Here is an 11285-nt window from a genome sequence, read left to right on the forward strand (position 1 = left end):
CCGGGCGCTCTCATAAAGCAGCCTCGGACACCCCCGCCGCTGCCTCCTGCTTGGCTCCGGGACCGGCACCGGGGACACGGCGGGGGGGAACCGGGACTCGAACCCGGGTCCTGGCGGGGACGCGGCCAGGGTGGCCGAGGGGGCGGAGTCAGAGGCGGAGGAGGTGGAGTCACAGCAGGCCACGCCCCCCCGTGGGGCCGAGCGCCACGCGGCCGGGGCCCTGGCAGCGCGGGGTCCTCAGCGTTGCTCCCGGGCTGCCCTTATCGCTGCCTGCGCCCGGGACAGCCCCGCCGCGGGCCTCGGAGCGGCCTGGACCGGTCCTGCCGGTTCCGCCGCCCCGCCCGGTTCCTCCGCCGCCTGCTCCGAGCGGCCTCGCCCCGCGGCGGGGCGGGCGGACGGGGAGCGCCGGGACAGGCGGTGCCGCGGGCAGCCCCGGGGCAGGAGCCGTGGCGGGGGGCGGGAGAGCGGCGCGGAGCGGTGCGGGGGGCTCGGCCGGGCCCGCGGCTCCGGGCAAGGCCCTGGCGGGGGGGGGGGCTCGGAACGGGCTCCAGAGGGGGCTGCGAACGGGACCCGGTAGGGAAGGGGCCCCACAGGGGTGTGGGTCTGAGCCTATAGGGAAGGGGCCCCATAGGGGTGTGGGTCTGAGCCTACAGGGAAGGGGCTCCATAGGGGGTGTGGGTCTGAGCCTACAGGGAAGGGGCTCCATAGGGGGTGTGGGTCTGAGCCTATAGGGAAGGGGCTAAATAGGGGGTGTGGGTCTGAGCCTATAGGGAAGGGGCTCCATAGGGGGTGTGGGTCTGAGCCTATAGGGAAGGGGCTAAATAGGGGGTGTGGGTCTGAGCCTACAGGGAAGGGGCTCCATAGGGGGTGTGGGTCTGAGCCTACAGGGAAGGGGCTCCATAGGGGGTGTGGGTCTGAGCCTACAGGGAAGGGGCCCCATAGGGGTGTGGGTCTGAGCCTATAGGGAAGGGGCTCCATAGGGGGTGTGGGTCTGAGCCTACAGGGAAGGGGCTCCATAGGGGGTGTGGGTCTGAGCCTATAGGGGAGGGGGCTCCATAGGGGGTGTGGGTCTGAGCCTATAGGGGAGGGGGCTCCATAGGGGGTGTGGGTCTGAGCCTATAGGGGAGGGGGCTCCATAGGGGGCTGGGTTTGAACCTATACATGAGGGGGCTCCATAGGGGGCTGGGTTTGATCCTGTCCATGGGGGGGCTCCATAGGGGGCTGGACTCAGCCCTTCATTGAGGCCCCCGAGTAGCGCTGGAGCCGCCCGTGCCCGCAGGTCACCCCTGAGGATGAGGGGCCACATCCTGCCCGCGCTCTGCCTGGGCCTGGCTGCGGCTCTGCTGCTGCCCACGGCCTGCGCCCGCCGGAGCCAGGACCTGCACTGCGGAGGTGGGAAGGGTGGGGTGGGATTGATGGGATGGTAGGGATGGGGTGGATGGGATGGGATGGATGGGGTGGGAAGGAATGGGATGGGATGGATGGGATGTAATGGGATGGGATGGGATGGGAAGGGTTGGGATGGGATGGGGTGGTGGGGATGGGTCCAGGGCCAGGCAGTGCCGTTGACTGCGCTGTCCCGCAGCGTGCCGGGCACTGGTGGATGAGCTGGAGTGGGAGATCGCCCAGGTGGATCCCAGGAAAACCATCCAGATGGGCTCGTTCCGGATCAACCCCGACGGCAGCCAGTCCGTGGTGGAGGTGAGCCATGGCCCGGCTGCTTCAAGCCCCATTCCTGAGCACTGCCAGCAATGGAGCATCCAAACCTCCTCCGTTCAACCCATCCCAGTGCCCCAGCACCCTCACACTGAAGAGCTTCTGCCTTGTATCCAACCTGAACTCCCCCTGTTCCCCTCTGAACCCATCACCCCCTGTCCCATCACTCCACTCCCTGCTGCAGGTCCCTCCCCAGCATCCTTGTAACCCCCTTCAGGCACTGGAAGCTGCTCTCCTCCAGCCCCAGTGTTCCCAACCTGGCTCCTATGGGAGCTGCTCCAGCCCTGGGCCCATCTGCCCCATTCCAACGCCTGCTCCCGCTGCTGCAGGTTCCCTACGCCCGCTCCGAGGCGCATCTGACGGAGCTGCTGGAGCGGGTGTGCAAGAAGATGAAGGAATACGGGGAGCAGCTGGACCCGGGCACCCAGCGCAAGAGCTACGTGCGGGTGCTCTCCCGCGACGGCACCAAGCTGGAGCTCTCCGGCGTCACCATTGATGGGGACGTGGCTTCCAGCCTCAAGTTCGCGGTGGGTCCAGGGCTGAGCTTGGCCCCCCCCCGCCCCGGCAGCTCCGTGGGGCTGGAGCCTGCTGCAGGACCCGGCTCTGACCCATAGCGGCTCCCATTGCAGTGCGAGAGCATCGCGGAGGAGTACGAGGATGAACTCATCGAGTTCCTCTCCCACGAGGCCGACAACGTCAAGGACCGGCTCTGCAGCAAGCGCACGGGTGAGCCCCGGGGTCCGTCCCCCCCCTCCAGAGCACGGTTCAGGCTTCAGGGACATCCCCCCCCCCAAACCCCCTCATCCCAATGGGGCAGCCCCAGAGCGGCTGGGGCTGGGTTTGGCTGCTGCTCCCCTGGCTGGGTGCCCGCCCGCGGCAGCTCCCTTCCCGCAGGGCTATTTCCAGCTCGCAAACACCGGGGTCAGGCCGTGCCGTAACCTTTGTGCCGCGCCGGTGCTGAGCATGGGCCGCGCTCGGTGCCCGCGGCGTGGTGCTGAGCCCGTGCTCCCGGCGCCACGGTGCTGTCCCTTGGCCCCGCAGACCTGTGTGACCACGCGCTGCACATCCCGCACGATGAACTGTGACCGGGCACGGGCTCCGCGGCACCGCCACGGCCTCTACCTCTTGCTCCACCTCGTCCCCACCGGGAGGCACCGGGGCACACGGCGGCACCAGAGCCGCCGCCGCAGCCTCACCCCCTCCGGTGCTCTTGGCCTGTTTATTGTGCCCGTGTGGAGTGGGGAGCACCGGGGCCGTGGCCCTGCTCCAGCCAGGACGTTCCAGTGGGACAACTGCCAGCCATGGACCTGCTGCTGCCGGGGGGGCACCGGGACCGGCTTTGGGCCCCCCCTTCCGTGCTGCTGGCAATAAAGGGGCCGCGCGGTGCCCGTGCCGTGGGCCCAAGTGAGGGCAGGTCCGGCTCCGGTGTGTGCGGGGCGGTGGGGCCGGGAGGAGCTGGTGACAACCACGAGGCCCCACGTGTGTGGGGCCACCGGCCATGGGCTGGCCTTGGGGTGGGGGTGGCTCCTGACAGGTGCTGGTCAGCCCATGGCGCCATGGCACCCGTCACCTGGTGTCACCCATGGCACCCATCGCCGTGTGTCACCCATGGTCCCATGTGTCCCCCATCACCCAGTGTCACCCATGGTCCCATGTGTCACCCATGGCACCATGGCACCCATCGCCGTGTGTCACCCATGGTCCCATGTGTCCCCCATCACCCAGTGTCACCCATGGTCCCATGTGTCACCCATGGCACCATGGCACCCATTGCCATGTGTCACCCATGGTCCCAAGTGTCCCCCATCACCCAGTGTCACCCCTGGCACCATGTCACCCGGTGTCACCCATGGTCCCATGTGTCACCCATGGCACCATGTCACCCGGTGTCACCCATGGCACCATGTCACCCGGTGTCACCCATGGTCCCATATGTCACCCGGTGTCACCCCTGCTCCGGTGTCACCGTTCCCGTGTCCTTGTGTCACCGTCACCGGGGCAATGTCCTGGGGTCAGCGGGGTCGGTCAGCAGTGGCCACGCCCCCGCGCTGACGTCACCGCAGAGCTGAAGCAATGGCACCGGGTGACCCCTGGCCCCTGGCGGCCGGCAGCGGGGTGACGTCACGGACCCCCTATGACCTCATAGCACGTGGCCCGGTGCCCGGTGACGTCGCGGGGCCGCCCCCAACGCCGCGACCGGAGCGGCCCCGGGATGGGGACGTCGCTCCCGGGGCGGGTGACGCAGCGGCGTGACGTCACGGGGGTGCCGGCGGTGACGTCACGCGGGAGGGGCGGGGCTCCGCCTCACCCCACCTCAAGGCCACGATCAGGCGAACGCTGCGGACACCTACAGCCGGGGCCCCCCTACCCGCGCCGCCTCATTTGCATAGCCCCGCCCCTCCCCGCGACGACCAGCCAACGGGGACCGGCTCTGCACCGGGCGGGGCGTGGCGAAGGGCGTGGCTATGCTAATGACCTCCGCGGCGCCGCGCCCCGCCCCGCCCGCCGCTAAGGACCCCCTCGGCCGCCGCCGCCGCTCGCTCCGGCCCCGCGCCCGCTCCCGGCCCCGCTCCCGGCCCCGCCCCGCCCGGTGCCGCCCGTTCCCGCCATGACGCTCCTCGCCGCCGGTACCCGCGCGGCCGCGCGCCTCCGCGGGCCCAAGGTGAGCGCGCCCGGCCCGGCCGCGCCTTAAACGGGCGATGGGGGGGGGGGACACGGGACACGGGCACGGCACCGGCTCTTAAAGGGGCAATGCGGGGGGGGGGGTGCGCGGCCTTAAAGGGGCCGTTGGAGAGGGGGGACCGCAGCGGCTGCACGTGGTGGGCACCGCGGCCGTTAACGAATGAAAGGGGGGAGGGGGGGAGGCACCGGTAGGGCCTCGGGTAGAACTGGGGGGGTCCCCCCCCCCCCCCCCCCCCCCGTTGTCCCCTTCTATTAGAGGGCAATGGGGTCACGGCCCCGCCGGGCCGGGGCTGTGCTGGGGGGAGGGGGGGGAAGAACCGGACGCCGGTGCCGGGCAGGGCCGGTCCCGGTTCCCCCCCACCCCCCCCCACGGCCGCGTTGGCCGCGGCCCCGCGTTTCGTAACGGGCGCTGCGGTGTCGGTATCGACCGGGCGTTATTTTGGGCCCCGCTGATGCCCCACTTGGCCTCGGTCACGCTTTGGGGGGGGGGGGGCACCCTCCGGTCCGCGCCGTCATCCCCGCTGTCACCGGTGTCACCGGCGCGCTGTGACCTTGAGCCCGCGGCACCTCGGGCCCGGAGCGCTGACACCGGTGCCTGCGGCCGCCTTGACCTTGGGCTTCCCGCTGCCGCCTCCGTTGGTCCTGCCCGTAACGGGCGGGGGGGCCGCGGCGCAGCCACCGGTGTCGGACCCCCCCCCCCCCCCATCCCTCCCCTCCGTTCCCGTTGTACCGGTACCGGGCCATGGATGCGGCTCCCGGCGGCTGCTGCTTCCCGCCCGCATCCGGGCGGAATCCCCGTGGGTGGAGGAACAAAGCTCGGCTTCCCCGGCCCTGCCGCAGGGAACCGCAGCGCTTCCGCCTTGGCACGGCCCTACCGGTAACACCGGCTCCTGCTCTCCCATAGAACCCCCCGTGCGTCCTCTTGGCCGCCCGCCGCGCCAGCGCCGCCACGGTAAGAGGGGGGGCCCCGGTGGTGGTGATGTGGGGGGCGGCTCCAGCCCCACCGGTACCGGGTCCTCAGCCCCGCTCCCTGCTCCCCAGAACCTCAAGGATGTCCTGGCCTCCATGATCCCCAAGGAGCAGGCGAAGATCAAGAGCTTCAAGCAGCAGCACGGCAGCACGGCCATCGGCCAGATCACGGTGGATATGGTGAGACCGGGGGGGGGGCGGCGGGGGATGCGCCGCACCGGTGTCACCGCAACCGGTAACACGGGCTCCACGCGCAGGTGTACGGCGGGATGAGGGGCATGAAGGGGCTGATCTACGAGACCTCGGTGCTGGATCCCGATGAGGTAGGGCCGAGTCCTGCCCCGCTCGGTGCCGGCGGCGCCGTGGCCCGGGGGGGGCTCACGCTTGCGCCGCGCTCCGCAGGGCATCCGCTTCCGCGGGTACAGCATCCCCGAGTGCCAGAAGCTGCTGCCCAAAGCCGCGGGGGGCGAGGAGCCGCTGCCAGAGGGGCTCTTCTGGCTGCTGGTGACCGGGGAGATACCCACGCAGGAGCAGGTACCGCCACGGGGACACCGCGGGCACCGGCGATGCCGGCACCGGCGCCGCCGGCTCAGCCCCGCGTCCCCGTTGCAGGTGACCTGGGTGTCTCGGGAATGGGCCCGGCGGGCGGCGCTGCCGTCGCACGTGGTGACCATGCTGGACAACTTCCCCACCAACCTGCACCCCATGTCCCAGCTGAGCGCCGCCATCACCGCGCTCAACAGCGAGAGCAAGTTCGCCCGCGCCTACGGCGAGGGCGTCCATCGCGCCAAGTACTGGGAGGTAACGGGGTGGGGTGGGGTGGGGGGGGTGAGGACCCCACCGTGATGGGGTGCCGGGGGTGGGGGGGGAGGTCCTGGTTTCATTGCTCCGCCTCAGTTTGTCTACGAGGACGCCATGGACCTCATTGCGAAGCTGCCGTGCGTGGCCGCCAAGATCTACCGCAACCTGTACCGCGAGGGCAGCAGCATCGGCGCCATCGACCCCAACCTCGACTGGTCCCACAACTTCGCCAACATGCTGGGCTACAGCGAGCCCCAGTTCATCGAGCTCATGCGCCTCTACCTCACCATCCACAGGTGCGGGGCCGGGGGCTATGGGGCAGCGGTGGCATCGCCGTGGCCCCGTGGTGATAAACGGGGGGGGGGGGTACCTGACGCTGCCTCCTCGGCCCTGCAGTGACCATGAGGGGGGGAACGTGAGCGCCCACACCAGCCACTTGGTCGGCAGCGCCTTGTCCGACCCCTACCTCGCCTTCGCCGCCGCCATGAACGGGCTGGCAGGGCCCCTGCACGGCCTCGCCAACCAGGTGAGCGCTGCCCGCGTGCCCCCCGTCCGTCCCGTTGGGAGCGCGGTGCTGAGCCCCCCACCCCGCCCCGCCCCACAGGAGGTGCTGCTCTGGCTGACGGACCTGCAGAAGGAGCTGGGCAAGGAGGTGTCGGATGAGAAGCTGCGGGAGTTCATCTGGAACACGCTCAACTCGGGCAGGGTGAGCCCAGCGCCGCGGGGTGAGCTCAGCGCCAGGGCACGGAGCCGCTGGAGCGCGGCCAGAGGAGGCCACGAGGACGAGCAGGGGCTGGAGCAGCTCCCATAGGAGCTGCGTTGGGGAAGGGCAGCTTCCAGTGGCTGAAGGGGGCTACAGGGATGCTGGAGCCATGGGGCAAGGGGTGATGGGGCAATGGGATGGGTTGGATGGAGGAGGTTGGGATGCTCCCTCTGGGGCCATGCTCAGGGCCAGCCCTGGAGCATCCTGGTGCAGTGGAAGCGATGGGGCAATGGGTGATGGGGCAATGGGTGGTGGAATGGGATGGGTTGGATGGAGGAGGTTGGGATGCTCCATCCCAGCCCGTGCTCAAGGCCAGCCCTGGAGCATCCGGGTGCAGCGGAGGTGATGGAGCAATGGGTGATGGAGCAATGGGTGATGGACTGGGATGGGTTGGATGGAGGAGGTGGGGATGCTCCATCCCCGCCCATGCTCAAGGCCAGCCCTGGAGCATCCGGGTGCAGCGGAGGTGATGGAGCAATGGGTGATGGAGCAATGGGTGATGGACTGGGATGGGTTGGATGGAGGAGGTGGGGATGCTCCATCCCCGCCCGTGCTCAAGGCCAGCCCTGGAGCATCCGGGTGCAGCGGAAGGGGCTGAGCTCTGGGCCTGGCTCCGTGCAGGTGGTGCCGGGCTACGGGCACGCGGTGCTGCGCAAGACGGACCCGCGCTACAGCTGCCAGCGGGAGTTCGCGCTCAAGCACCTGCCCCAGGACCCCCTCTTCAAGCTGGTGGCGCAGCTCTACAAGATCGTCCCCAACGTGCTCCTGGAGCAGGGCAAGGCCAAGAACCCCTGGCCCAACGTGGACGCCCACAGCGGGGTCCTGCTGCAGGTGAGCCCAGCGCGGGGCGGAGAGCTCCCGGCTGCCCCATGGCACTGACCCCATTGCTGCCCCATGGCTCTGACCCCATTGCTGCTTCCTTGCTGACCCCATTCCTGCCCCATGGCTTTGACCCCATTGCTTCTTCATTGCTGACCCCATTGCTGCCCCATGGCACTGACCCCATTGCTGCCCCATGGCACTGACCCCATTGCTGCTTCCTTGCTGACCCCATTCCTGCCCCATGGCACTGACCCCATTGCTGCTTCATTGCTGACCCTATTGCTGCCCCATGGCACTGACACCGTTGCTACCCAATTGTGTTGCCCCATTGCTGTCCCATTGCTGCCCCATTGCACTGACACCATTGCACTGACCCCATTGCACTGACCCCATTGCTGCCCCATGGCTCTGATCCCTTTGCTGCCCCATGGCACTGACCCCATTGCTGCCCCCATTTCTGCCCCATGGCTCTGATCCCATTGCTGCCCCACTGCTGTTCCATTATTACCCCATTACTGCCCCATTGCCCTGACCCCATTGCTGTCCTATTGCGCTGACCCCACTGCTGCCCCATTGTGCTGCCCCATTGCCCTGATCCCATTGCTGCCCCATTGTGCTGACCCCATTGCGCTGACCCCACTGCTGCCCCATTGTGCTGACCCCATTGTGCTGACCCCATTGTGCTGACCCATTGCGCTGACCCCATTGCCACCCCATTGCCGCCCCGTTGCCGCCCCACGGCGCTGACGCCCGCTCCCCGCAGTACTACGGCCTCAAGGAGATGAATTACTACACGGTGCTGTTCGGCGTCTCGCGGGCGCTGGGCGTCCTCTCGCAGCTCATCTGGAGCCGGGCGCTGGGGTTCCCCTTGGAGCGCCCCAAGTCCATGAGCACCAAGGGGCTCATGCAGCTCGTGGGCTACAAAGCCGGGTAGGGCCGGGCCGGGGCCGCGGCTCCGCAGGGAACGCTGCCGGGATGGGCCCGGGATGGACTCAGCACTGAACCCCCCCCCCCCCCCAACCACGGGTCCCCCCCTTGCTCCTGTCCCCTCTGATGGAGGGGAGGGGGCAGAGGCAGCCCCGCACACACTGGGACCCCCCCCTTTGGCTGCTGCGCTGGGGGGTGGGGGGGTGGCACCAACGTTGGGGTCCCCCCCCCCCCTCCCCATTGAGAGGGTTCAGTCCAGCCTCTGTCCCAGCGCCCCCCCGGGGGCAGCAGAATGAATGTGCCCCCCCCACGCAGGGACTCGATACACTCCTCCCCCCCCCGGCTGCACCCTGTGTTTGTGTGACCCCCCCCTCCCCCCCACACCAACCACTGTGTCTGATGCCCCTCCCCCCCCCCCCCCCCCCCCCCCCCCCCCCCCCCCCCGGCCACTTCTGTACAAACAACGAGAAAATGCAAAATAAATGTTTTTATTAACAAATCCCGGTGGGATTTGGGGGGGGGGGGAGATGGGGATGGGGGGAGGGGAAGGATGTGGTGTCCCCCCACCCCCTCCCCCCCCATAGCGAGCGCTGGTTTGGGGTCCCCCCCCCATCTCCCCAATGAGGACCACGAGGCTGCTCTCACCCTTGGGATAAGTCTTTATTGCCCCCCACCCCCAAAGCCACCCCTATGGGGGTGCTGGAGGAGAGGGAAAGGTGATGGGGGGGGGGTGGGGTGCAGCGTGAGGCCCCCCCCCTCCCCCCCAACCCTGTGCGTGTGCCTTGTGCAAACTGCGCCGTGGGGCCGGGTCCCTCCTGCGCCCGGCTCCTGCCCTATGGCTCCTGAAGAGGGAGGAAGGAAGGGTCCTACCCCCCGTGTGCCCCCCCCAAACCCCTTCCATAGCGACCCCCCCCCCCTTCCCAGGAGCTAAAAATGAACCAAAAAGGGGGTCAAAACCAATGCAATCAAGCCCAAAACGGGACTAAAACCACTTAAAACCAAACGAGTCCAGCGCTGGCTCCGCCGTGGGGCCAGGGGGGCTCTCAGCATCCCCCCCCCCCCCCCCCCATCGGGATGGGGGTGATGCAGCAGTGCCCATATAAATAGCTTGGGGGGGGTCCAGTCCCAGTCCGTGCCCCGGGGCCGCCCTCACGTCTGATGGACCTCGTGGCACATGAGCTCCCGCGGGATGCGCGTCTCGGGCCCGAAGCTGGCGGCCGCGCGGCGCTCGAAGGCGGCCACCATCTGCTTGACCACCTCGTCGAAGAACACGGTGGCCAATTGGGAGTGCAGGAGGGAGCGGAACTCGAAGGAGATCTTGGGATGGGGGGGGGAAGGGGATGGGGTTTAGTGTTTTGGGGTGGGGGGGGGTCAGGATTCATCAGCCCCCCCCTCATCCATCACCTCACCGAGAAGTCCACGGTGCTGGTGCGCGGGTAGCCGGGGATGCCGGGGCTGAAGCGCCAATTGGTCTCCAAGTGGTTGAAGAGCTTCCCATCGGTGCAAACAGCCTGAGGCGGGGGCACAAAGAGGGGGGGTTCAATAGGGGGACCCCCCCCCCGCCATCCCCATAGCGCCGGGGGCTCACCTTGACGAGGTGCGGGCGCACCAGGGTGACGCTGGACGTGTAGCGCTCGAGCACCGGGGGGAAGCCGACCTCGAGCTGGGCCTTGAGGTGCCCCGCGCGCCGCGCCAGCACCACCGAGCGCTTGCACCAGGGCACAAAGTGCTTGTAGTCCTCCACGTTGGCCACCACGGCGTACATCTCCTGCATGGAGTACCTGCGGGGTGGGGGGGGTGAGCTGGGGGGGCATGGGGTGGTCGTCACCCATCACAAAGGGGTGGGTGTTGAACCATGGGGGGCATTGAGGACAAGGGATGGGTGTTGAGGCCAAGGGGTGGTTGTCACCCATCACAAAGGGGTGGGTGTTGAACCATGGGGGGCATTGAGGACAAGGGATGGGTGTTGAGGCCAAGGGGTGGTCGTCACCCATCACAAAGGGGGTAACACCGGGTGTTGAGGCCAAGGGGTGGTCGTCACCCATCACAAAGGGGTGGGTGTTGAACCATGGGGGGCATTGAGGACAAGGGATGGGTGTTGAGGCCAAGGGGTGGGCACCAAGGACAGAGGGTGGTTGACACCCATCACAAAGGAGGGGTGACACCGGGTGTTGAGGCCAAGGGGTGGTCGTCACCCATCACAAAGCAGGGGCAATGCAAGGCGCTAAAGCCAAGGGATGGGTGTTGAAGCATGGTGGTTATTGAAGCCAGGAAGTGGTTGTCACCCATCACAAAGGAGGGGTGACACAAAGTCCTGAAGCCAAAGGGTGTTTGTCACCCAAAACAAAGGGGGTGACAGAGGGTGTTGAGGCCAACGGGTGGTTGTCACCCATCACAAAGGGGGGGCAACGCAAGGTGGTGAGGCCAAGGGGTGGTCATCACCCAGCGCCAGCGGGTGGGTGTTAAGACCAGGGGTGCTCATGACCCATCCCAAAGAGGGGGGTGATACCGGGTGCCAAAGCCCAGCGATGGGTGTTGAAGCCAAGGGGTGGGCATCACCCAGTGCAAAGGGATGGGTGCTGAACCATGGTGCTCACTGAGGCCA

General features: G+C 68.3%; 3 protein-coding genes across 3 annotated transcripts; 2 read left to right on the top strand and 1 right to left on the bottom strand.

The window, feature by feature from the left end:
* Positions 1-1210: 1210 nt before the first annotated feature.
* On the top strand, positions 1211-3129 carry CNPY2 (canopy FGF signaling regulator 2). Its single transcript, XM_057419382.1, has 5 exons — positions 1211-1392; positions 1586-1701; positions 2046-2243; positions 2346-2442; positions 2758-3129. The coding sequence occupies exons 1-5, from the start codon at positions 1293-1295 to the stop codon at positions 2799-2801; spliced, it is 555 nt and encodes a 184-aa protein (XP_057275365.1). The 5' UTR covers positions 1211-1292; the 3' UTR covers positions 2802-3129.
* A 1158-nt stretch (positions 3130-4287) lies between these two features.
* On the top strand, positions 4288-8719 carry CS (citrate synthase). The gene is made up of 11 exons (XM_057419383.1): positions 4288-4378; positions 5303-5350; positions 5440-5547; positions 5625-5690; positions 5770-5901; positions 5980-6168; positions 6265-6464; positions 6565-6694; positions 6773-6874; positions 7553-7762; positions 8517-8719. Exons 1-11 carry the CDS (start codon positions 4325-4327, stop codon positions 8685-8687), a joined length of 1410 nt encoding a protein of 469 aa, XP_057275366.1. The 5' UTR covers positions 4288-4324; the 3' UTR covers positions 8688-8719.
* Positions 8720-9809: 1090 nt separating this feature from the next.
* LOC130604664 (coenzyme Q-binding protein COQ10 homolog A, mitochondrial-like) lies at positions 9810-10463 on the bottom strand. The gene is made up of 3 exons (XM_057419385.1): positions 10269-10463; positions 10090-10191; positions 9810-9997 (listed from the first exon to the last, which is right to left on the bottom strand). Exons 1-3 carry the CDS (start codon positions 10452-10454, stop codon positions 9830-9832), a joined length of 456 nt encoding a protein of 151 aa, XP_057275368.1. The 5' UTR covers positions 10455-10463; the 3' UTR covers positions 9810-9829.
* Between the last annotated feature and the right edge of the window lie 822 nt (positions 10464-11285).

The sequence above is a fragment of the Pezoporus wallicus genome, unplaced genomic scaffold, assembly GCF_028554395.1.
Source record: "Pezoporus wallicus isolate ANWC-B61680 ecotype Strahan unplaced genomic scaffold, APGP_CSIRO_Pwel_v1 contig_13490, whole genome shotgun sequence".
NCBI classification, from domain to species: domain Eukaryota; kingdom Metazoa; phylum Chordata; class Aves; order Psittaciformes; family Psittacidae; genus Pezoporus; species Pezoporus wallicus.